Source organism: Hypoxylon fragiforme (genome assembly GCF_022984875.1).
Source record: "Hypoxylon fragiforme strain CBS 206.31 chromosome Unknown GGS25scaffold_9, whole genome shotgun sequence".
In the NCBI taxonomy this organism is placed as follows: domain Eukaryota; kingdom Fungi; phylum Ascomycota; class Sordariomycetes; order Xylariales; family Hypoxylaceae; genus Hypoxylon; species Hypoxylon fragiforme.
In genome coordinates this window covers 30671-56658 of record NW_026054764.1, presented here as the reverse complement: position 1 = coordinate 56658, position 25988 = coordinate 30671, and the positions used below count along the sequence as shown (strand labels likewise).

The window sequence follows — 25988 nt, the reverse complement described above, 5'->3', positions numbered from 1 at the left end:
TACAATACATACATATCAAAAGCCACACGCAAGAAACTTGACCAATGGCCGCCATGTCGATGACGATCTTCATGTTATCGTCGGCGCGCCTTTCAGCGTCACTTGGGCACAAACTTGGCCATTGTCCACACATACATAACAAGACATAGGGAAAATGTCAGAAACATTGGCAGCTCGCATCATGGAAGACATAGAGTGCTAATGGCCTATGAGCACCCCTCTGTCTATGTAGACACATTGTCATTTTTGGGAATAAAATGTACTAGTCCCTAAGTTTAGTGAATATTAGGAGGATGGAGTTGGTGAGACTGATAAGTGATCGTTCCCACAACACTGGTTAGTTGTTGGAATGCTTACTACGTGCATAGCTGTTGTCTCCATATCCATATAGAATTAGCCTCGAAGCTGAATTGTGGATGGTCACTCTAAGGGAGTGGACAACATTTGAATTTGCAGAGGGACATCATATCTACCTATGTAGGTAGTAGATGATACCTAAACAAAGCAGAATCCCCTGGGCTCGTCACATTTTAAATTTGCTTATTGCTTATTGTTATCTACCACTTTCTCCATTGCTATTCCTTAGTCACTACTACCCCTTCCGAGCTACAGTAGCGCCTTATCGTGATCATCATGTTCAGTTACGTGAGCAGTGGCATCATACTCCTCGTGCTCTTCTTAACATGGACTGTCGTCAAGTCCAAGCTTAAGAAGCGCCGCAACAATGCAAAGGCAGCTGCGTTGGGCTGCCAGCCACCTCCTGTGCTCCGCAGCACCAACTTCATTGGTAACTCCATTCTCCGGGAGTCCATGAAGGCCACCAAGGAGGACCACGGTCCCCAATACGTCATGGAGAAGATGGACGCCGTCTCGCCCAACTGTCATACTATCAAGGTGCCTATCATCGACTACGAGGTCTTAGTCACCCGCGACCCTGAGAATGCCCGGACCCTCTTCACCAGCTCCGACTTTGACATTAGCCACCACCGCCAGCTCAGCTGGATGCCGCTGCTCGGCAAAGGCATATTCACCAGTCGCGGCGATACATGGAAGCACAGCCGCGCTCTCGTGCGGCCCCAGTTCGCCCGCGAGATGATCAGCGATCCGCAGCTGGAGGAGGACCATCTTCAGCACCTCTGGCGGCGACTCTCTGCCGATGCTAGCACGGGCTGGACGGATAAGACCGACCTGGCGCCGCTCTTCTTCAAGTTCACGCTAGATACTGCGACCGAGTTCATCTTCGGGCACTCGGCGAACTCTCTACTATTGCCGGACAACAGCGACGGCGAAAAGGAGGACCTAAGCCGCCACTTCAACGCGGCCAAGGTCTGGATCGATAAGCGCGGCGCACTCGCGAAGTTCTACTGGTTGATGAATAGCAAGGAGTTCACGGAGCACTGCGCCGCCATCCATGCCTTTGCCGACGGCATCGTAGCTGACCGACTGGCTGAACGCTCCTCCTCACGCCTGAAGAAGCAGCAGAGCGACCCAGAAAAGGGCGCGAGACGTTTTAACCTCCTCAACGAGCTAGCACACACGACACAGGACCCGCAGGAGCTGCGCAACGAGACGCTGCACGTGCTGATCGCGGGACGGGACACGACAGGGTGCTTGCTTGGCTGGGTGTTGTACTTTTTGGCGCGACACCCAGCCGTATACTCGCGGCTGCGGCGGTCCATCCTAGACGAGTTTGGCGAGTCGCTGGCTGACTTCCGTGCCCTTAACCATGTACCGTATCTGCAGTGGGTAATCAGCGAGACCCTGCGCGTCGCCACTGTCATCCCCCTGAACGAGCGCATCGCTCTCCGCGACACCGTGCTCCCCCGCGGCGGCGGCCCCGACGGCAAGGCCCGTGTCTTCGTGCCCGAGGGAACACAGGTTCTGGTGCCCCTGTATGCCATGCAGCACCGAGCTGACATTTGGGGTGCCGATGTCGAGGAGTTCCGCCCCGAGAGGTGGGAGACGCATCGCCCCGGGTGGGAGTTCATTCCATTTGGCGCTGGCGCGAGGAAATGTTTGGGTCGTGCGTTCTCACCTTTCCTTCCCCTTTTTCTCTCATTCCCCATTCTTCCCTTTCGGCCTCTCTAGGGGGTATGTTTGATAAAGTAAAGTGTGTTACGCTAACATGACGTTCTTCGCAGAGCAATTCGGGCGACAGGAAGTAAGCTACGTGGTCTCGCGGTTTTGCCAGAGATATGACCGCATCGAGAACATGGAGGAGGGAGATGGAAAGATAAGACTACACCACGCCATCGAGAATCGATCTGGCACCGGTGTACAAGTACGGCTTCACGAGGCCAAATCCATCTCTCTATCTTGAGGTGGATCTTATTCCTACGCGTACATTACACGCATTCAGCTGTAGAGCTATATAATTTTATAATGTGTTTGAGATAGATGGACTATAGGAACTCTAGGCTTCAATAACATGTGTATAACTGTCCTATTTTTGACCTACTTGTGAAGCCTGTTGTTTGGATTTGATAAGACCAGTGCCCATTAGACACCTACATAGTAGAAGGTAGCCATGTGTATGTTCCGGAAAACATAATACCTATTCCCATTCCATTCCCCTCAACTAAGCATTTCGCTTATGTGGTAGTATTATTCGATTCCGAGTTGTAGCTATCAAAGACTGCGATAGTACCACAAGATGGTTCACTAGAGCTAAGCATCCCCCGATGATACTAGACCCATAGAGATCGATCACGAAAGCTTCGAGCAGCCGCCTACGTCGTCCATCCCGCTACAGCGTCTATTTCCCACGTGCTAAGTCCCAGATACGCCACCTCGTCGTTTCTCCCACCCTTCCTGTAGGTGGATGTAGACTTCTTACCTTAATTCCGTCCGGGGATGTGCTACCAGTCTACCACTGTCTTATGCCAGCTGAGGAAGCGGGCTGACATGCATTGAGAAGTTACCACGCCCAATTCCCTGGGATCATGAGGCGTGCGGCGTGTTATTTCATAGGCCGTAATGATCCAGTAGCGGAGTGAAGGGGGCGCCAAAGATTCCAAGAATTCCAACTTTTAGCTCCCATCCATCATCAACTGCTATATAATCAGTACTTGTATGTTCAGCATCAAGTAATAGCCAGTATATCCTAGATATAGCGCCTCACACGCCACTTCCGGTGTCTGAGATCGGCGGTAGCGATGAGATAGGAAGTTGGAAACGAAGGCGTTCAGCCTTACCTGCCCGCCTACTTGGTGTTGATAGATACAGAAGGTTTTTTGCTCAGAAGTACCTGCGCCAAATCGGATCTATTTGTACTTACCTAGGCAGGTAGGGAGCTGTTGCAACATCAAGAAGGTGGTGATACGGGTCCACCTCGTGATAACCACCGGGGAGGCGTTGTCATACCACATGAAGCTCACTAGATACAAGGTATCTACCTAGATATAAATCTACCTAGTACCTAGGTATGCGTACAGCGCAACATACCTGTGTATGCGAGATGAACTGGTGACTCCATAAGGCATCTCTTGCGTTGCGGCTCTCATTGTCTGTAACGTCACATAGCATCCGTGCCTGTCTGTCTGCCTGCCTGCCTGCCTGTCTGCCAGCGTATTCCTTTTGTTTCATACAAACATAGTACCCTACCTTCGTATCGTTCGTTAGTTGCCTACCTTTTTACCCACCTACTACAGACGTCTAACCAATGTTACACTGCAGTGAAATAGGCAGAGCTCGGCACCCCATGGATCCCTAGTCCAGATCCATGGTCTCGGGCCCAATCTTGATTAAACGTTTGCCCTCAGTCATTGGCGGATCAATGAAATACAATTAACAAGAATAACTAATATTGGTCAAGGGAGGTTCCGAGAAGGCGAGACGGGGCAATACACTTACCAGGTAAACGATGAAAGATTTAATGTAGCAACAGCAGGCAATCGATACATCTTAGGAACTGTCTCTGCGAGCTTATGCGTGGTCTATTATTATAAGCCAAGCAAGCTTCTAGTGGATCAAAACAAAACAACCCTTTCTAGGTACATATGAGTGCTAGCCGTACATACATAGGTAAACAATAGCATGGCGTATTAGTGAAGAAAAGCAAGTCCTTACCGGTGTGCCACTGCTTACTTGTTGAAATTGTGGTATATTTGGGAAGCCTAGACTACAGTACCATGAAGGACGTTGTGCGAGCAGTAAAGCTTCTAGATATTCACGCCCAACCTAAATGTTACCGATACCTTTGGTTTGGTAAGTCGAGATGTTATGCTAGCCTACGCTTATACCGCTTATACCGTGGAACCTAGATCACGGCCGAACCAAAGATACACGATGCCCTTGGCCCGATCGGCGTGGATAATTGCCGTCGGATCAAATCGTGCCGTGTCTAAAGCCAGGCCGCCCAGTCTACGTCGGGTATGAAGGTAATGCTTGGGAAACGCCGCTGATCTCCCTTGTGTCTAAAGGTGGCTAGTCACATGCTGAATTTCCAGGTTAGCGTAACGGGATATAAAATAACCAAGACAAGAGTAACGGTATTCATCGAAGTTTTTTTCTTTTCTTTTTACTTTGAATGAGTGAGGTAACTAGTACATGTATAGTACCTACCGTTGTTGAAGTAGGTACTTGGTACGTGGACAGGACACAGAGTGGCAAAGCAAGGGGATAGCGCCATCGAACTAGCATATACATATCATTGATCTTTAATCTACATGTAATACGACATCCCACGATTTCTCTGGATCTCTATTGGTGGTGATGGTCTGCGAGCTAACGCAACACAGTCCGGGACATGGCTTGTTAGCTGAAGCACCAGGCACGCAGCCAACCGGCCCGCATCGTCATCATTCCGCAACTTGGCAGAACCGATATCCTACCTTGGCGCGGCTGCAGCGGGAGGTACACACCTAATATGTATCCCACCCAACCCCAACCTCTCCATTGCTGTTGGCCGTTCAGGACGGTTCCATTTCGTTCAAGCAGGTAGCCTTCCGATACATTATGTGGATTAATAATATTATTTCTGAATCTAGATGGTCCACATTACTACAAGCTTGATTCATGACGAAAGTTCTCATGTACAACATAGGTACGGTATGACAAAGTGAGACAAACACTACATACGTAGACTCGGCTTAAACCGTAAGGCAAGTCTCAAGTTTGAGGGGACTTTCCTTTGATGATTTACTCGTAAGCTATCCATATGGATGTATAAAGAAAAGAGATTCTCTCACTTACTTTAGACAGGCCGCTCTCATAAACACAAGACTCTAGCACTTCACCTACAGCTTAGAAAAAAACATAATTATTCAATCAGACACCATGCGTTTCATCACAGCCTCGCTTATCATGGCTACAGTAGCCGTAGCCCACGTTGCCGAGCAAGTTCCTCGGGATGCCATGATCACACCTGCTCCTGTATTGAAGAATTTGAAGGGACGCCAATCCTGGCAGGCCTCTCTATCCTCGGCACTCGCCGTAGCCAGTGCAGCGCAAGCACGGGCTAGTTCGATCGCAGCACAACAGGGACAAGGTGGAAGTTGGCAACAAGCGGAAAGCGCTGCTTTGGCCGCCGCTAGCCAGGCGGCAGCGGCGGCTAGCAGCATAGCGGCTCAGTATGGGAGACGCGAGCTTGATGAACGGCAGGATTGGGACAACGTTCAATCGGCAGCCGAAGCAGCCGCAAGCGAGATAGATGCGGCAGCAAGCAGCATAGCAGAACACTTCGATAAACGAGATATTCTGCATGCACGACAAGCATGGGAGGTTGCAGAGTCTGCAGCCGAGGCAGCCGCCAGCGAGGTCGTGGCGATTGCCAACAGTATTGCAGGCCACTTTGGTAGACGTCAAGACTGGCAATCGGTTGCTAATTCGGCAGAAAGTTTGGCAAGCTCTTGGGCCAGTGCCGGGCAATCGCTAGGCCAATCATGGGAGTCGGTCGGAAACAGCATTGCCAGCTCCGCCGATAGTTTTGCCAACTCGGTGGCCACCAGCGCCGAAGGCCTCGGCTCAACGATTGCAAACAGTGCAGAAAGCCTGGCCACTTCCGTAGCCAACAGTGCTGAAAGCTTAGCCACCTCTGTGGTCAATAGCGCTGAGAGTGTAGCCTCCACGGCCGGCCAGGCTGCTGTATCTTCAGCCAACGCCGCTGTTTCGAGTGCTAGCGATGTTGTTGCTAGCGCTGAGAGCGTTGCCTCTACTGCTACTGGCAGTGACCAGTCTGCAGCCTCCTCGGCTGTTCAAAGCGCTCACTCGGTTGCCTCCGCTGCCTCATCCGCCGCGTCGTCCGCCGCTTCAGCAGCTGCAAGTACCACGGTTGCTACTCCGACTACGAATATGGCAACAGGCACAACTGGATTATCCTCGCCACTGTTGTGCATGGGAGCCGCATCATTTGCTGTGCTATTGGGCGCGATCATATTGTAGTGTGCTTGTATGTATAAAGGGGATAAAGGGAGCGAGTCTGATTATTTCAGGATAGATCGAAGATATAAATAAGGTTTAGCAAGGATACAAGGATATAAATATGATAGTATGAGCTTATTCAATTTTATAAATGATATTTGGACTACTTCAGTATCATTTTCACATGGCTTCTTTAGAAGAATGGGAATTGAAGATCTCGAGAATATTGGACTGGATTCCAGTTGGCAACTTGGACGACTATCTACTCCACGAAGGTGTGTATGTCCATATAATATATGTAGGTGGAGATACTAACCAGGGATAAGATAGAGAAGTACTCTAGGTTAGGTAAGTGAAAGGCTTGGCATTCAATTAACACGAACGAGACGCGCTATAATTGAGTAGTCTTCGCGCCTTCTATGGCGCGACTACTACTAGTAGTAGGTCGCGATTTCCAGCCATTTCACAATTTCGTGGTACGACTGGCAATACGAAATAAGAGGGCAGAACTCAGGAGGGGAAAGTGCACTGGCACAGTAAAGCTAGTACCTTCAGTATCCTACTTTTAGTGCTGTGACACAAAGCTGAAAAGGACCATTTCTTAATTGAACCTCTCAGTTTTCCATCTTACCCTCCAGTCATTGACTTTATCTAATCCTATCTTCACCTCATCACCCAAAACACTAAACACTAACTAGCCTGATCTTCCTCTTCATCATTCCCCAATATACTCTTCATATCCCCAACTTTATAGTCCTTTTAATATTGTGCCAAATTAACCTTTTAAATCATCACAATGGCTTTCAAGCGCAAGCGCTCTGGATCAGAGCTCTCATTCAATTCCTGTAGCGCTTTCAGCTCGCCATCACGGCCAGACCAATTCATAATGATGGACATGGATAGCGATAATAACACGTCACCCCTACGAAGCACCACACCTGCTCATCTGCCCAGCCGTACCCGTAAGCGCCTTCGCAACAACCGTCCCTCGGACGAGGAAATCCATCGTACGTTTCATACTCCTCCCCACCCCCCAAATTTAGTCAAATGAGCAGCTTCTCAACAAAATATACCATAGAACGCACCTTGAGCATGCTTTACACGGCCCAGAAGCAGCACATCGCACACCATAATCACCTACAACTCTGTCAACTAGGCAACCTTACCATCCAGCCGCAACCGGAGGCCCAGCCTCAGGCCCCGATGACACCTTCTCAAGGAGCTCAGGCATCTCTGCACAACTTTTGGAAGCTACCTAGCTCGACAGCTTCTTCGAACAATCCAGCACTACCTTCTGTTGATCACCTAGTCTACGATGGGCCGACCAATTGCGAGGACTGTGGTCAAGCGCTTCGGGAAGGGGCGGGTGATGATGACTCCATGGATATGGATGGTTTTGGCGCAGAAGCCCCGACGAGCTGCACTGCCTGCGGAAAACACGTCTGCTCCCATTGCTCTATTACCAACTTGGCCCAGCAGCGACGATGCTTGATATGTGCCGGGAAGAAAGTCTGGGTTGGTGGCCTCGGCTGGGCTGGAGTAAATGGCGTGAGAGTTCATTAGCTTGTCAAGGGGTGGGATATGATTCAGAAAAAGAAAATATAGGGGCCTCTAGAATGTGCATTTGAGGGGCATCCTGGATTGGTCAGCTTCGAGTGAGCATTTAGAAGAGAAGGCTGGGTAAGCGCCGGAGTTAGATGGATTCAGCACTTGCCTTTACTCAGTAGGGATCAAGTTAAGATATCCCGTTATAAGTCCCTAATAAAGGCACCACGTTTCATTTTCGTCCAATTTTTCCCATTATTTTGTTTACTTCGGTATATAGGCGTTTTTCTCCCCCCCTATTGTGAAATTCTTACAACGGAAGATATCTCATCATTTACCCAGGCACCTAGTAACGTAACAGGATTTTGTGCTGTGTACAAGCAGCCATGCGGAAGGTGTTTCATAAGGCTAATTGCAATGTGTACGGTTTGCGCCGTAGATAAGACCACCGATGATTTCCATCTCTTCCAGACTCGCCGGTAGCGTCGGGCCTATATCTTAACAGTGGGCAGTTTATGTAACGCAAACATCTACTTAGCCTTATCTTTATATATAACCTGCACAAATTTACGAGGTTCCCCCTTAGCTGGCTCTGAAGATGTCCCCAAATATCACAAACAGTGACTGTTAATGAGCTGTGGGTATTCCAAGTTTGCAAGTGCTTCCTAACTGTCAAAGTAAATACCAAGACTTAGCAGCTGTCTAAGCGTTATACTATCCCCTTAAGTGGCATAAAGCAGCAGCAGACATACCGTTACTAAAAATAACATTTAGTATATCGTTTTCAATCCATTATTCCCACATTTACCCAAAACCTCATATATTGATCTATTTTTTCTTCAAATATAACGCGGTATAATATAAAGCTGGCCGGCGTTAGGTTATTCTGGCGTTTGGTGTAATTGTAATTGAGTATGATTTCGATAATTAGTTTTTTAAGGGCGCCACTTAAACTGACGATATCAATCTAGCTATACGTCGTCTTAAAGCTTTTTCCAATCCTAAAACCGGTACGCTATTTATTTCGATAAATATCCTACCGAGAAATATCACGATACGCGACTTGGATAAGCCGTATCTTAGATGAGGCTATTCTTTTTTACGGCTCGTCCGTATCTGTACGCAAAAGCGGCTTTTAAACGATTTGTAAGGGGTAAGTTTGTCAAGGAAACCATAGTTATTTGGGGACGTTTTCGTCGAAGATTAAAGCTGAATGGTAAACAAAGCTGATGCCAGAAAGTATGGTAAACATTAAGTTACGATTTTGATGTGGCATTTGTAATGTGGCTTTATGTAATTTTAAGTATTGTTGGTACAAGTGGCATATGCCAAAATAAGTGGTAAATTAAGTATTTATAGAATTTGTTGATTTTATTGGATAATAGATTTATGGGGCGGTGGGTAAATTGGCTTGGATGTATCTGCTATTAATTTTAGTAACGGTGTGTCTGCTGTTGCTTTATGCTACTTAAGGGGATATATTATCCTTATGATTATTTAACCTATAATGTTCTCACGTGATACCCTTTCATCTACCTAGTAGATCTCAACGTCGCACGGTTACTGATGTTACTAACTTGCGTACATGCATAGTGTCCTTGGTAGGATAACTAGGTATCTATACCTAATTACCCAAGGTCTCAAACCTAGTAAACCATCTGTCTAGTCGGATATGCGGTTAGGCTTTTAAGGCCATCAAAAACTCACACATTTCAACTCATTATGTAAAGCCTTGAACTTCTACATCTTGTGGTACTTCAATTTTGTATGAAAGGGAAGTAGTTCAATGTTAGCAGTTGAGGGTTAGGAAAAGTACATAGTAGGGGGGTATGCTATAATATGAAAAAGCAGGTACTTTGGGTTATGTTTAGGGTTTACGTCTATTGTTTATGCCCGGTCATATTATACATAGAGCAGGTACGTTAAGCAAAGTAACACTGTATTGTAGACGGGCAACTTTGAAGTCCAATATATGAAAGACAGCAGGTATGCCAAGTTAAATACGACAGATGCGTCAACTTACATGGCATAGGGGGTTGAAAGTGATTTTATACCATACCCAGACAAGGCAAGGACGCCGGGTTAATATAACGCTATATACCTAAGGTACTATATGGGCCGTGATAGCCTCCTTTCGTTACTTGCGAGGAAAATACGGCCATGCGGCAATAGTCAAATTAAATCTTGCTTCATCTTCTCTTTTCCTTTATCTCTGTAGGATGACCCTACCTACCTAGGGTAGAATATTCATGGACATATTCAATCTTCTATTTTCCACATTCATTCATTCTGTCATCAGGCGGAACTTAGAAAACGCAGAACGTCGTTATTGCGCCGGGATCTCCAACATCTCCCCAAGGATATAGAGGCTATACAAGCTACATATACATGCATGCTATCTTTATTCCATGTAACCCCCTATATCATCCCGGGCAGACACTTGATAACCCTTCATGGAAATATGTTGGAAAGGTAATCTGAACATTTCCCCTTGCTCGGATACACATGCTCTTGTCCCCTACCTTACCAAGTCCTCGTCGAGGTGTCCATACGCCCAGCTGTCAACTATGAATTATCATTGCTGTTGTGAAGCGAGGTGTCCATCTTTGACAAGCCCTTATACTACAACAAGGCTGGCCTCACCCCTCCCGAGACGATCAGATAGTCGGCCTACTTGGCCATTGATCGAACTCTTCGGTTGAGCGCTGTCATGTGACAGCAAGGGGAGGATCAAGCTGCCTTCCGGGTTATCCTCACCGCGGTCAGGACAATGCTCCACCCGGCCCGTGCGATAGCTTCATGTGTGGCTGATGAAAAAGGTACAAGTGTAAACTAAGTAAATGTCGAACACCGTCTATTTACATCAATCGCAACAATTTACTAAGTTGAGACTAAAACTACTCTCTGTAAAAGTGAGCGAAAAGTCAAGAACTAGAACGGTATAAGCTGGAAATGAGTAATAAATCCATGTATGTAATAATTCTCGGCACGATATAAAAAGTACCTACCTACCTAAGGTGGGCATAACTCATCCATTAATTCAAGTTGTTAAAATATGTACATAAAGGATAGATAATAGTTATTCAGGTAACCATAACTAATGATGGACCACCTGCGCAGTTTCCAATCTACGTTGTAAGCTAACCAAGTTAAACAACGCGGGGCAACGACATCTGGAGGTAGGTAAGTACATCATGTACGTACCCTACCTAGTACTACTAGGTATGTAGGTAGGCATTATTACGTACCCTAGGTACTTCAAGACCTCAATGTTATCATTCAACTATAATACGTACAGACATTGAACCCTATGTATCCTACATTCGCTCGTTTGTACATCTTCATCGCATCTTTCGTAGCGTTTCATAATACACCAACTTCTTGAGCAAAAAACACGATGAAGCAAAAAGGAACTCGAGAGGCCAGTCATGCATATAGCTGGTACGATGGGGTCCCGGATACCTTATCTAACCAGCTAGACAGCTTCCTAAGCCAGGTCCCGAGCTCTCTCAACGGCAGTAGCCTACCGATTCCCTATGCTAAGGTCGTCATTGCTCCGTACGTGTTACTTCCTGCTGTTCCTTTATTGTGTGAACCACAGAACTCCTAACTTTAGCAACGCCCCAAAGGCACGCAGGCTACTCATACTCGGGGCCATGTGCAGCCTGGGCCTACAAGGCTCTTGACCTCAGTAAAGCTAAGCGAGTCTTCGTCCTTGGACCCTCACATACATACTATCTTCGCGGGTGTGCTCTTACCAAGTTCGCCCAATACGGCACCCCGTTCGGCGACTTGACGGTGGACGAAAAAGTTATCCAGGAGCTACGTGACACGGGCAAGTTCCAGGATATCCCTTCAAGAAGCGACGTCGACGAGCACTCGCTTGAGATGCACCTACCGTATCTTTATAAACGCTTAACGCAGACGTTTGCCTCCGACACTGAATTCCCTACCATCGTACCGATCCTCGTCGGGGATAACAACGGCGCAGAAGAAAAAGAGTTTGGTAAGATATTGGCGCCCTATCTACAAGACCCCGATAATGCTTTCATTGTGAGCTCCGATTTTTGTCACTGGGGCTCGCGGTTCAGCTATACGGCATACGCGCCCGAAGGCAAGGTTGAGCAGCTACAGTCTCTGTCCAGAAAAACAGCAATCCCCACAAACCCGCCCATACATGAGAGCATTAAGCAGGTGGACCATCTGGCCATGGACGCGGTTGAGTCCGGCGACCACAACAAGTTCGTTGACAACCTCCGATTGACCAAAAACACGGTGTGCGGACGACATCCTATTGGTGTCATGATGGCGGCGCTGGAGGAGTTGGCGAAGGAGAATCCGGAGGAGGGCAAGTATCGCTTCAAGTTCGTGCAGTACCAGCGGAGCAACTTGGTCGAGGATGTCTCCGACTCGAGCGTGAGCTATGCGTCTGCTTATGCAATTATTTGATAAAAAGTGGTTGAGGACATGCCCTGGTGAAGAGAGGGGGCGATATGCGAATAAGCAGACGCGTAGTCCACATTCCATCAAGTTAGATCAGAAGATGCGGCTGAGGGTTAAAATCGATTGGCCGTTATAAACTGCCTCTCCAAGTAACTGTCTAGAGGCTAGAGCTAGCTTTACCAATTTTGAACTGAGTAAAATTCCCGAAGTTCCTACCCCGTTAGACACAAGATGTTGCTATTTGGACTTATTTGGCGAGTGGGATAACACCTGGTTACCCTGTGTAATAGCTGACAGTAGTTAATCCGCGATGGCTAGGGCTGATGAAGCTGCACATGATTGTACCATTGGGCTCTTTATGTCGGTCAAGGGGGTGGCAGTTCCTATTAAGCTCGCTGTTAGTTCAGGCGGGCATCTATGTTGCATATACTAAACCAAGATGATGTAGGCCGTGGAGTGGCCAGTGTATTCTTGATAGTCCCGTTAAATCTACGTAGCTCTGGGCCTGAATATCGAGGAACCTTTCTCAGTCTTATTATGGTGTGGGCTAATATCGTCACCGGGGGACATGATATATTCGGTATCAAGGCGTGTTACAATGCGAGGATTTTGATTCTCCAATATTGAATTTAACGGAGCTAACATCTGCAACTACGAACAACCGAAGAGTCGAACAATACAAACCTAGTATTGCGATAGTTGTACATAGTTACAAAGAAGTACCTACCTAGGCTCACACCTAACTCTCAAGGGCATGATGAATAATTACCTGATAATTATTTAAGATCCGAGTGCCTGGCCGTTGTCAGCCGTTGAATGTGTCGATAGTTGGGCGAGACGGCGATTCGGAGAATATTTACACTAAAATGCTTCGTAGCCTACCCTGGGTGGCAAGGGTTCAATTGGTATGGATCGACATATGTAATTGAAACGGGAATTGTTGAATATGCACGGATAATACCACGATAGGGGCAGATCTGACACTTCATCCGTGATCTTCCCTACCGGGTTGTGTAAGACTAACGGACAATAAATATATCATTGAAGAATTCCTCTCCATCATCTATCGCGTGGCTTAACCTGGCTGTATTTCCAAGACACGGCCTTAGCGCCGTTGGAGGTCCCTATCAGTATCTACATAGTAGTTATGTGATGGCTGTATTACTAGGTAGACGAGCTAATGTACAGCTTCAATGTTAGTATGCAGGGCTGATGTCTGACCTAGTTGGCCATTCGTGGATCTTCGCAAGCCGAAGCGAAAGTCGCCCTTGTCAGCATCGTGAGTTGCTGTGTGCATTAAAAAAGATGGGGCTCTTGAGTTTTCCATGCGACTGCCATGTTGCTTTAATAGGTGACTCCCTACTATCACAGAGCCTACGATTGAGGCTTCAATGGCTTGAGCTATGTACATACATAACCCTGCCTAGGGTACGTAGGGTAGTTAGTTAAGTCAGGACTTAAAAAAACATTGAAGTTTGGAAGATGACCTTTACTACGCCGTACTTCCCTGTTTGCACATAGCCTAAGCTAGGAATTGCCCTGCCATCCAATCTCACCGGCGGGTACCCAACAGGCCTATTAGCGTTTATTAGAAAATCTAATGTTCCAAGAATACCAGATACTAGGTACTATACAATCAGTAGTCTTAATGGTCGTATAATCAATTTGCATCTTACCTATGAAGTGTTTTACATACTACGTATGTATACATATAAATTCTACATATGTATGTATGTAAGTGCATCACGGATGCCAAGGCTTGAAAGGATTCGACGGAATCTATTTATGTACCCATCCAGATGTACAATACATGTAACTATGTAGTGACAGTACCTAGTAACCTAACCTAGTGTAGTGTACACCGTTAGAGATTGGGTCCTTCTAAACCAACAACATCCAAGTGGCTGTTCAGAACGATACAAAATCGAGAAACGATTGGCTCAGGTCTGGCTTGGTGCATTGCCCGAATGAGCGTTTACCCGCTTTTAGTGCCTCATCTATTACCTACGCTACCCTAGGTAGGTATTTACGCTAGTAGTGTATCGGCTTAGCCTTAGTTTCTTCAAGACCCTTTTCCTTCAGCTGTCAGCTTACTTCCAAAGTTCTTGCTAACCCAAACATACCTATTATTACACGATCTTCCTATCCTTTTTCACTGCGAAGCTTCATTGTTGTTGTGTTGGTTCTTTTTATATTTTAATTTTTGTGCTTTTTTTTTTATTCTGTTACCCTCAAAACAGACAATTAATATCGATATCCCTGGGTTCCTGCGCCAGACATTCCCATACCAAACAGTCAATCCCTTCAGGCTAGCCAAGTCTGCTTCCTTAGCAGACAAAGCCCTGAAGCACGATGAGTGTAAGAAGTTCACCCCTTGAGTGTTTCATCAGTCACTGAAAAAAAGCCCAATTGCCCTTTCCCCTTATATTCGTGTTTTCTCTTCAAACTCTTGTTTTATTATTATTTCCAACATAGACAATCTGCTAACGAACATTATGGCACAACCACAGTACGGGTTAGTTACCCCTATTATTATTTGGAGCAGCGAAAATACACCCGCAACAATAACTGACTAATGTAGATACGGCGGGCAACAAAACCCCTTCGACCAGCGGGAAAATGAAATTGGTGGCAATGGTGGTGGCTACGGCGGCCCCAATATGGGACGAGATGAATACGGTGGTATGTTGTGTTGTCGCGAGATAGATACGCGAAAACCCACTAATGAAGCATAGCAAACAATGTCGAGATGGCCTTGCTCGCCGACCAGGGCCACTCTTTTGGAAGCCCGAAAAACGTCCTCAACGAGGTCTCAGAAATTAATCGCGGGATCGATATGATTGACCAAAACCTCGACCAACTCAGAATGCTCCAGCAAAGAGCTCTCGATGATGCAGATGCATCTGCCACGAGCAATACCAACCGTCAACTTGATGCGCTTAGCTCCGAGACCATGGCTCACTATAGAGCCTTGACCGACCGAGTACGACAACTCAAGAGCAACCCCGAGAGCCAGCAGAAGTATACCCAACAAGTTCGTCGCGTCGACACTAGATTGAAGGATGCTATCCGAGCCTACCAGGGTGTCGAGTCGGCCTTCCGCAAGAAGACCCAAGAGCAAATGGCGCGACAATACCGTATCGTGCGGCCTGACGCCGACGAGGAAGAAGTGCGAGCTGCTGTTGAGGATCAGACTGGTGGTCAGGTTTTCCAGCAAGCATTAATGCAGAGCAATCGCCGCGGACAGGCCCAGTCCGTTCTAAGCGCCGTGCAAGATCGACATGCCCAACTCAAAAAGATTGAGCAGCAGATGATTGAACTCGCCCAGCTATTCCAAGACATGGACACCTTGATCATACAACAAGAGGTTCCCATTGCCAACATTGAGCAGAAGGCCGAAGAGGTCGTAGAGAATCTCGACAAGGGTAATATGGAAGTTGGTACAGCTGTTAACACTGCCCGAGCTACGCGCAAGAAGAAGTGGATCTGCCTGGGAATCGTCGGTATGTTTTTTCTTTTGTTTCTCTTTGTATGGCCATTTCGAGAGACAGCATGCTCACTTTTATCAGTTCTTATCATTGCGATTATTGTCATCGTTGTTGCCGTATACGTTTCGATCAATAACGCCGCCAAGCCTGCCGCCCCGGCGGCGAAGCGAAGCCTCCTGCAGCCAAATGCTCGGTCTTGGTTCGAAAACGTCGCAGTCCCTCAAATACTTGCTGCGAGATCTCACCCGAGGGATCTGACGCTGGGATTTTCTATTACGTCATAATTGAATGCATCTGAGTGAAAATGCAAGGCAGACCCGATTGGAAGATTATCTGCCACACATTCGAACTAGGCACGCAATTTCTTTGGTGTTCGGTGTTCACTTCATATCCTATTACTCATGTCGACTATACATATTTAACTCCGAATCCTAACTAGAAGTGTAATTTGAAGCCAGATCAGTAGATACGTCGGTGTTGATCTAGAACATGAATAGGTATTAGATCAAGAGAAGGCGGTTGGAAAGGGGTTGGATAGGTACGTAACATTATAGATGGGGGAGTGGATTGATTCTCCCATCCACCAAAATTAGTCTTTTTGTACTTTCAAGTCTTGTTCGTTGGCAGACTTGGAGATGGGAGTTGATTGCATTTTTCCGGCGTCAAGACTTATGCATACTTTTTATTGATTGGAGGTTTTCATTTTTCATGTTGTGTTGATGCGTACGGAACTAATGTTTCTTGTGACATAGCAATGCACTTGATCCCAGGTACGTAATACTGATTTACAGAAGCTTGTGTCATGAAATGTAGCTGAGCTAGACGTGTAAAGTGTGACTCGACACGCATTAGATTGTTATTTGATGAGTGGTGACATGTTAGATTTACACAGGTATGTATGTACCATTGTTTGGTAAAAGACTTCTACCAGCTACATAGTACTATGTATGTGAAAGCCCATTCATCGTTGATATTAGTATGTACATATGCGAGCTTATATGGACCTTGCTAAGACAATATTCCCGTATGCAGTTACCTAGGTAAATTAATGCACTTGCCTGGGTAGTTTCTCCACTTCACATGCATTCTAATACCGGCAACCGGGTCCCCTAAATAAAGTTAACGGGGGGCAACGGGAGGATCCTAGTAAGTTTTGGGCCTACCGCGAACCGCGACCGCTCCATCTGTAGACATCATCTTTCTTGTCCACGAGTGACGAGTCTTGAGAAGGCTCCATTCGACGCAGGTAATATTACCTAGACCAAAAAAACAAACAAAAAACGCTTAAACTAATAACCAGCAAGAGGTATCCGCTTAAACCCTCGGGGATCTGCGCTGCCGAATTTGGTCTCGTTGGTCTCGTCATTTGCATTACTATCGCAAGCTCCTATTATCAGGGATTTCGAAACCCTTTCTTCTCAAGTATTGAAAATGTCCAGACTTGTCCATAGGATACCTCAAAAGCGATAGCACATTACCATTTAGATTATTGTTAAAAAAAAACATCACTTGGTATGTGAGGGGAGGGGGAATATTGATATGGCCGACGCCATGGGCGCGATGAAAGAACACGATGCCGATTCACCCGCGAACCCTAGCGTCCCTCACCATTCCCAACATCGATTATCAACACCAATATCGTCACGCAGTTATGGTAGTTACGAGACTGGCGAATCTAGCCCACCCGTTAGCTTCGATGGCCCTACGATCACGACCACCTTGGCCCAATCTCGTACCGACTTCGACAAATCCAAGCCGACTCCTCACACACAGAGCCCGGGAAATAAAGACTCCAATCATGAAGCACACCGAAGACGTCGATCGCATAAGCCCCGATCGAGTGGCGGTTTCCTTCTTTCTAACACCATGTTGGATAACCCATCCAAAACGAGATCGGCGAGTCGAGATGACGGCCGTAGACGATCTCGAATACCAGTAGATAACCGTAGACCAAAAACAACACCAGACAAGTCAAATACGACAAGTTTTACTCGAGCGGGGCTGGGCATCGATCTTGAGGATGGAAGGAGATCGAGTGATGGCCAAGGAATACGAACCCTAAGCAGGCTTGCTGACAATGGAAGACGATACTCCCAAAACTCACAGGGGTCGCAGGACTCTCAGGGATCATCAAGAATCCCGACTCGACGATCGACTCCGTCACCGCTTGATGTCGACTCTACTCAGATCGTGAACATGGCTCTTAACTTGAGCGAGTCAAGACGTTTGGCAGCAAGAAGGAACATTTCAACCCCTATACCTCCACGCCTGGCTCAGCTTCCTGAAAGTCCCGCTGGGCCTAATATTAAGCAGCATCTACAGCAGCAGAGGAGAGCATCTCGTACCATTTCACCAAAGCCCGACAAAGCTTTAACACCAAGGCCTGCGTCCGCTTCCAAAATACCGAGCCCGCTTCAATCTGCTTTTGATCATGAGAGTGGTTATAAATATCATTTCTCATCTTCAACACTGAATCGCTCCCAGAAGGCTAGAGAATATCTAGAATTGATGGCTCAGTATCGAAGGCTGTTACAATTTATCTCCCCCCTTGAACAAAATGGGTTGTCTCGACCATCATCATCTAACTTCTCAACATCTCCTACGAATACGAAGTCTCCTTTAACGGGGTCTTTGCAAATTCAATTAGGTCGAAACTACAATCCTCTTCAATACATTCGAAATAGGAAAGTTCGAGCTCGGGAACGTAGGGTTATCGATGGTGAAGCGCTGGGCTTTTCAGATATTCCGATGGTCTCAAATTGGGTTGACGAAGCTGCTTCCTCTGCAGCTAAGTCAGGTCTTGGTGGCCCCGCTTCGCTTCCTCCATTCCCAGGGGCACATGAGAATTTCGATCAAGAGCTCCCTGCTTCTAATTTACCACGACCTATATCAACAACAAGGCCAAAAAGACCAAAAATTGACTGGAGTATTGACCCTGCAGACATGCTAGCAGACATATACTGGCTAGAACAGGGAGACAATAAGTATCTTATCGAAGACCGCCATTATTTAAAAGTCTTTCCGCACAAACCCGAACCTCAGACGTCAGCATTGCAACAGGGGACTGAAACTGTTGTTTCTACATTCATTAAGGACGATGATGTTGGCGATACCGTTCTTGGTTCTGAACCTGACCTGATCAGCCCATATAAACCTGAGTTTGATGTTTCTCATGCTAGTGCTCGGGATCGCGCTCGGCAGAAACTTCAAGACCTTAGAGGCCTACACCATAAACAGAGCGGGGTCTCGCATAACCATCATGACTTCCTGAGGTTCAGAAAGGGTTCCTTATCAGACACGTCTGATAGTGAGAGCGACCGTAAGAGACGGAATCGTACTGGTACAATTAGTGCTGACGGTACAGATCTCCTCGAAAAGCAATTCATGGATATGCTGGCAAAGGAAGCCAATAAAGAGAAACAGGAGAATCCAAACGAAATAGGTTATAGACACCTTAAAGAACTGCCATTGAGGATGGGATCACCGGAAAAGAAAATCGAACCACTATATAGCCGCAGACGTTCACGAATAGAGCCACTTGAAAGCCACGACAAGATCAATCGTGGTAAAGTAGCACAGGAGTCTCCGATAGGTTCGGGACGCCAAAGCTTGGAAGTTCCTAGACCCAGTCACAGGTTATCGATGGATTTGGAGTATTCTTCTCAGCCCCCTTCGCGAGGCCGTAACGCACAAATTCCAACCATTGGCATGGATCTCTCACCACCTGCAAGCCGACCGGAATCTCCCAGCCGAAAGCCCTTCTCCAAAGTCAAGAACATCTTCCGCGATCGTAGCCGAGAACGGGAGCGCGTAGGAGATTACGTGATTCGTGAGAAGGATGATGAGAGAGTCATTGACCCCCCCGAACCTCTGAACCTCGCTGCAGTTACCGCAGAGAGGTTTGAATCACCGGAGCGGCGCAGGTCTCAGAGCCTGTCCCGCAAGATTGTTCAGAGGTCCACAAATGAGAGCCACAAGTCTCATCGTAGTATGGGAAGCATTAAACTGAAAGGCGATGAACAAGTTGGCTTACGGGGCATCTTCAAGGGAAGTGCCAAGTTGGATGGAATGATAAGGGGCGGTGTTTCTAAAGTGACCGATCTCTTGTGGAAACAAAATTCAAAAGGCGAAAGTGATTCGTCAACATCATCAAGCTCCGACTCAGACGAGGAGCCAAAGAGAGGTAGACTTAGGCAATCTCTTAATCTGTCCCGCAGCAGCAGTTTCCGACACCCGCGTGATAGCATCCGCCAGAAGAATTATCTAGAGGTCATGCCTCCGTTTAAATCGACGGTTTCACACGAAAAACCACTCGCTGAAGAGACAGACTCCTCTGTTTTGACCAGCCCTATCTCGCGAAATGTCAAATCACCTCGTTTTGATAGACTCAAGCCACCTCGTATCGACATTCGCAAAGCTTCACCACCTGAACGTACAAAGGCCTGGACACATCACGATCCAGATCTTTCCGACGCCGAGTCGCGCAAGCGCCAGTCGATTACCTTTGCTGAGAGACCAAATGAGATATCCCCCAAAAAGGAATCCGATGTCTCTTCTATACCCCCTTCTCAAGCTATATCGGCACGGCCACGTCTCGGATCTAGAGCGTTATCACAGGGTGCCCGGCATTGGTCCATCTCTAACCGCGGATCATCACCACAAGGGAACCAAATCTCTCGGCGCGAAGTCGCGCGCCTTCGAACCCTAATTTTGTGCTCTGGCATCAAGGCTATGGAGATCTCACGACGTTCACAAGAACCTCACCCGATCTTCCCCCTCGATAACAAGAGCCCAAAACTTCCGTGGGCTGATATCGCGCCTTTCAAGTCTCAGGAGCAAGCCTCCTTGATCGCGCCGCAGACCCAACTGTTCCCTGTTACGGCACAAATCTTGTCCCATAGCATCGACCATTCTATTCAGATCTCAGAAGCTAGCATTGCTCGTTTTGCGGCCGATATCGCGCCGACCTTCCTCCGCCGCGTCGAGGCGCTCCACGACCGTGTGGGAGGCGATCTTGTGGAGATGACGCGCCGCGCGACGGACGAGGCTGATGAGGTTGGTCGGGATCTAGTCGATAGCCAGAGACTAAAAGTCAAGCGTGTCGTGGATACAATGGACAAGATGCTCAGACGCCGACGTAGAAGGTTCAGATGGGTGCGTCGTGCTGGCTGGCTTGCTGTCGAGTGGGTACTTGTGGGCTTCATGTGGTATGTGTGGTTTGTGGTAACTGTCGCCAGAGTCGTATTAGGAGTTGGCAGAGGGGCTGTGGGGGTCGTGAGGTGGTTGCTTTGGCTGTAGGCGAGGTCTGCCTAAAGTCGAAGACGATCCTTTTAAGAAGAGAGAAAAAAAGAAGAGAATTATCATAGGGTTGTGGAGACGATGTCGATTTGCCTGTCGAAGAAAGAGGTGTCAATATTTGACTCGACTCCGTTATCAAGCACCCAAGAGGGGAAGAATAAGGAGGAATTATTAATCTTTTTGGATGAAGCTTTTCACTCTGATGATACCCCATGCGGTTGCGTTCCTTTTTCTCCTCTCCTTTCCTTTCTCTTCCCTTTTCTAGTTTGTTTGCTTCTGCTTTTTCTCAAACTTGTTTTGACACGCTGTCTATTTTCCCATCTTTTGAGATGACGACCTACCTACTAACTCACCACACACCATTCCCTTGTTTCTATATATGAGACCTGACGCAAAACTTGGCAGTTATCGTTATGTATACCTTATCGTGTCTTTCCCTTTGGCGAATTTCCCCCCTGCACCGTCTGTCGGTTCATCATGTTACTTGCTAATACTTACACTCAAAAATGACATTTTATCGAAATCCACTCATACCACCCACCTTACCGGGCTTGAGTACAATACCAAATCAATTGCATTCATGGCGTCCTAGGTTTAGCAGGGTGCTATGGGAACTCAGGTTAGCATATATACGGTATTATTGCCATCATCGCTCTCCAGGAAACCAACAGAAAGCAAATCAAAAAAGGAGAAAAAAAGGAGCAAGCAAAATGAGACCACAACGGAGGACAGAGTGTACGTGTATTGTTACTGTACGAGGTTATACGGGCCTTCCCTTTTTCATCTCACTTTTTTTTCTTTTCCTTGTCTACATTTGTCTATTACTTCGTTTCCCTAGCTGTTAGTATACTACAAGATACAGTACTTGTGTAGAGCCAGGATTTTTCTTCCGTTGTTGTTTAGTGTAAAAATATAATATTACCACCTAACTACCTACTAAGATATCTACTATCACCTAGTTCCGTTATATTGATGCTAGTAAATGAAAGACAGGACTAATAAATTGTCCAACACCACCGTGAAAATGCTATTGTTGAATGGTCACAAGATTAGGTGCACCTACTATGTAGGTACCAAACGATCAGGTACCTTTAGGTAGGTAGACAACATTGAATGATATCGTAGACCTACATACCTTATTATATGGAAAGGGGATAGCACACCTTTCCCCCCCTGCTAAGTTGTATTCATTGGGGTAAAGGTACAATACATAGGCACCGATTTAGTAGGTAGGTGCCGAGGAGGTACCCAATAACTACGCAGCGAACATACCCTCAAATTGAACAGAAACAGGATTATGAAGATTGATTATTCCAGCAGCACAAAACCCTATTCTACACCGTATGCGAATAGCCGACAACCTTGAAGCAATGCGGTAGTAGTTGAACAAAAAGAAAAAGGATTAAAAATACAATATTGGTGGAGGCCTACTTACTTCCCCTCGATCCATTGGCTCCCCCTGTCTGTCTATATCCGTCTGTCTGTCTGTCTGTCTGTCTGTCTGTCTGTCTGTCTGTTTATTCAATCCTCTTCTTGCCTTCTTCGGCATTGACATACCGGGCGGCGCTGAGGCCACGCTCATGCCGAGCTACGAAGGGACCAAGCAGTTTATCTTTTCGGACCTTGGTGATGGCGTCTTGATAGCCCTCAGTGGCCCATGGTCGTGGGTTGAGTTTTGGCCAGTTGACCTGTAAGGTGTTTTCGTCAGTATACGCAACAGTGTAATATGTACGCTAAGCAAAGAGAAACTCACGAAAAGCATTCCGTTGCCGATAATAAAGCTGAAGCACCATCCAGCTACCACGAGCCAAAACAAGACAAATATCCTGATAGTCCATACAGTTGAGCCTGGTGAACGTCTGGTGAATAAGCCAAGCAATACGAAGAATAGACTAAAAGCAAATATGTAAGGGATGCTTTGGATGAGGATTGGTCGGCGGTCGGCAAACACGAGTGAAGAACCGATGTTAGCAGTAGCTGGCTCGTAGGCGCCTAGGAATAGATCGAAGGCATCCTGTCTTGGACCATCACGGAAATTGTTTAGATAGTATCGCATCACAGCTATCCTACCGTCGGCAAATATGCCTGCTTTGGTACGCGTGCCTAGACGTGTAATGTCCGTCTTCATGGCGCCAGTGCCCGCGTACGAGTTGGAGACTGTATCCGCATTGTCGGCCCAAATGTTTCGGAAGAGGAATTCGAACGCAGGATCGGCAGTGGCGAATGTCTCCCCTCGCTGGAGTAATCCGAGGTCGACGAACATACGGTCCAATGTCCATCGTGCCAGCATACTCTGAACGACGTTGGTGCGGTCAAGAGAGTCCATGCAATTTGTTCGTACCACGCTGGTCTGGAAATTCCTAGTTTCGAGACCGCCATTGGCAGGCATATCCACACCACGGAAATATTGCTGTGCTATCAAAGCATCCTGAAGTTGTTCAACGAGTAGCATGGCCCTATGCATTTGTAGGCCCTTGGTCTCGTGATGGAAGTCAAAGTATACGTAGTGTACACGATCGTACTCCTGTTTCGAGGATGCAGGCTCAATGACGTGGAATTTCTCATCGCTAATCACATCGCCCTTAACCTTTTCTGAAGGTGAAGAAACCAACATCTTCACCATTTGTTCGTATGCATCCTTCATTCGCTTTTCGCGGCCTGACTGGTTGACCAAATTTACTAGGTAGTTATCTCCGTAGATGCGGATCTGGTCATCAAAATGCTTCTTGGCACCTGCCAAGGCCGTCTCGATACCCCTGACTTGAAGCTTAGGGGTATACTTGAGTGCGTTGATCTCGGCCCAATACACGGGTATGCTACCTCGGGTTTGGACGTAGGATAATACTTGCATCTCTGCCCCCTCGCCGTATTTGCCGCTTTGCATGTCACTACTTCCAGCGAATCCACCCAGGCCCCTTCCAGTGTCGTTGAGCACAACAACCTGTTCAGTTTCATTGTAATTTGCAGCATGCCCATCTTCATCGATGCCCCTGGTGAAGTATCTAGTGCCGGCACGATGCCGTGATTTTCGGGTAATTAAAACTAAGGTTAAGGGGGTATTCTTGAATGTCGTAGGCCGGATCTCGAGGGTTCCCCACACAATGGGTAGAATATAGGGGTCAGCGCCAGGTTGCTGGCCAGGCTGTGATCTATTGCCAGTCCTCCGAAAGTTGATGAGGTCAGTTTGGACGAATCTATTCCAGAAGAAGCGATCGTCGGCTCGCATCCAGAGCGGGTTCGAAATGTCCGAAGAGGCTTGTCTTTGGAAGCTGTTGGTGAGGTCGATGGAATACGAGAAGTACATGGGGCCTTTCATGATAAAGGTCTTGAGTAGTGATAGGAACTGGTCCTCGTCGGGATCACGGATTTGTCGTTCGCGCATAGGTAGGAAATCGGTCGAGATGACTTTGTAGACCATATGGCCCCTTAAACGGCCTACGGGCTCGGCTTTGGTAATGATGATGACATATTTGTCTAAGCCAGTTTAGCATTTTACCTCAGGTATTAATGGTGACGATAAAGGAGGCATTACTCACCGAGTCTCAGTTTAATCAGACCTAGTATGCCAGGAATACTAGAAACACGAGATACACGCTTGCTTGGGAAATGAGTAGATTCACTGAGTCTTACATCACCGGTAGGACGATCAACGATGAGAGCAGGCGCATTAGGAGAGGAGGGTGAGGTGAAAGTATAGGATTCGGCCGCAACGTGGACGTTGATATCTCGAAAGGGAAGCGTCATGATGGGCTAATGAAGTGTGGACAATGACCAGCACGCATTCATATCATAGTACTAGGCTAGGTCAGGTAGGGAGGTAGGGAGGTAGGTAGGGGGGGGGGCAAGGTAGGAAAAGATGGAAAAACGGATAGACCGTAAGAGAAGAAAAGAAAAAAAGGAGGGTGTGACGACGACAGTAAAAGTGCGTCGTGTTGGTGGAGGTTGAAATTTGAAGTGAATTTAAAGTCGAAGTTATCGCAGGTTTTGGTAAAGAGGCCAGAGGTAGTTATTCAAGTTATCATTCTGCCAGTGATGAACGAATGAACCATTTGACATGTGCATTTCCTAAAAAAGGGATTTAGGACAGCTGGAACCAGTTGTATAGAAATGCCAAGTCGTAGTTACTTACTGAATCCAGACTAGTGCCTCCGCCGCCTAAGAACAATCGGCAGCCCCGGCTCTCTGGGTTTTATAATGTATTGTACTGTGCAAATATGTGCATACTAAGCAAGAAGTCAATAAGGATTAGACTTATGCACGTTACATAAGCATAATAAAGAGATACTATGGCAGGTGCCACCTACTATAGATAAGATAAAAGGACACAGGTAAAAAGGCTTATCTTATAAAAATTAATTTTAAACCTTTTCTTTCTTTTAATATATAATTTATTTAAAACTAATAAATCTTTTTTAGTAATTTTATTTAAGTTATTTTTTTAGTTTTAAATAAGTATTATTTATTAATATTTTACACGTTTTATTTAAATTTATCGTAAAAAATATTATTATAATATTTTAAAAATGTTTTAATATTTTTAAATTAATTTTTATCGATCCTATTAAGCTTATTAATAATTATATTATTATTAAAAATTATTCGATTTAATTTGCTTATATTTATTTATTTTAATAAACTTAAATCATAAATTTATACTTATGTACTTTTTTAACCACATCGACTTTTAATTAATTATAACGATTAAGCAAGTTAAAAAGATAAACATAAACTTATGGTTTAAGCCTAAAATGTTAAATTTTAATTAAAACACCATCAATTTAATTAATTAATCAATTAATTAATTAGATAGAAATATTTAATTACGTTTATCCCATTTATTAATTATTAAACTCT

At 46.3% G+C, this 25988-nt stretch overlaps 7 protein-coding genes across 7 annotated transcripts; 6 read left to right on the top strand and 1 right to left on the bottom strand.

The window, feature by feature from the left end:
- Positions 1–29: 29 nt before the first annotated feature.
- GGS25DRAFT_505448 (putative N-alkane-inducible cytochrome P450) lies at positions 30–2506 on the top strand. Its single transcript, XM_049262235.1, has 2 exons — positions 30–2023; positions 2142–2506. The coding sequence occupies exons 1-2, from the start codon at positions 634–636 to the stop codon at positions 2318–2320; spliced, it is 1569 nt and encodes a 522-aa protein (XP_049112688.1). The 5' UTR covers positions 30–633; the 3' UTR covers positions 2321–2506.
- Positions 2507–5072: 2566 nt separating this feature from the next.
- On the top strand, positions 5073–6769 carry GGS25DRAFT_434470 (uncharacterized protein). Its single transcript, XM_049258683.1, has 2 exons — positions 5073–6635; positions 6687–6769. Exon 1 carries the CDS (start codon positions 5278–5280, stop codon positions 6379–6381), a length of 1104 nt encoding a protein of 367 aa, XP_049112687.1. The 5' UTR covers positions 5073–5277; the 3' UTR covers positions 6382–6635; positions 6687–6769.
- Positions 6770–7156: 387 nt separating this feature from the next.
- Positions 7157–7923, top strand: GGS25DRAFT_525059 (uncharacterized protein; the record flags this gene model as incomplete). Its single annotated transcript, XM_049264719.1, has 2 exons — positions 7157–7367; positions 7439–7923. The coding sequence occupies 2 exons, from the start codon at positions 7157–7159 to the stop codon at positions 7921–7923; spliced, it is 696 nt and encodes a 231-aa protein (XP_049112686.1).
- Positions 7924–11031: 3108 nt separating this feature from the next.
- GGS25DRAFT_505439 (UPF0103-domain-containing protein) lies at positions 11032–12992 on the top strand. Its single transcript, XM_049262234.1, has 2 exons — positions 11032–11463; positions 11535–12992. Exons 1-2 carry the CDS (start codon positions 11303–11305, stop codon positions 12352–12354), a joined length of 981 nt encoding a protein of 326 aa, XP_049112685.1. The 5' UTR covers positions 11032–11302; the 3' UTR covers positions 12355–12992.
- Positions 12993–14437: 1445 nt separating this feature from the next.
- GGS25DRAFT_505434 (t-SNARE) lies at positions 14438–16737 on the top strand. Its single transcript, XM_049262233.1, has 5 exons — positions 14438–14706; positions 14859–14863; positions 14930–15030; positions 15084–15851; positions 15918–16737. The coding sequence occupies exons 1-5, from the start codon at positions 14701–14703 to the stop codon at positions 16118–16120; spliced, it is 1083 nt and encodes a 360-aa protein (XP_049112684.1). The 5' UTR covers positions 14438–14700; the 3' UTR covers positions 16121–16737.
- Positions 16738–17028: 291 nt separating this feature from the next.
- Positions 17029–21387, top strand: GGS25DRAFT_434382 (uncharacterized protein). The gene is made up of 2 exons (XM_049258682.1): positions 17029–17082; positions 17143–21387. Exon 2 carries the CDS (start codon positions 17376–17378, stop codon positions 21132–21134), a length of 3759 nt encoding a protein of 1252 aa, XP_049112683.1. The 5' UTR covers positions 17029–17082; positions 17143–17375; the 3' UTR covers positions 21135–21387.
- A 737-nt stretch (positions 21388–22124) lies between these two features.
- Positions 22125–25318, bottom strand: GGS25DRAFT_505430 (putative SAC1 protein). Its single transcript, XM_049262232.1, has 3 exons — positions 24671–25318; positions 22888–24608; positions 22125–22822 (listed from the first exon to the last, which is right to left on the bottom strand). Exons 1-3 carry the CDS (start codon positions 24876–24878, stop codon positions 22652–22654), a joined length of 2100 nt encoding a protein of 699 aa, XP_049112682.1. The 5' UTR covers positions 24879–25318; the 3' UTR covers positions 22125–22651.
- Positions 25319–25988: the final 670 nt, after the last annotated feature.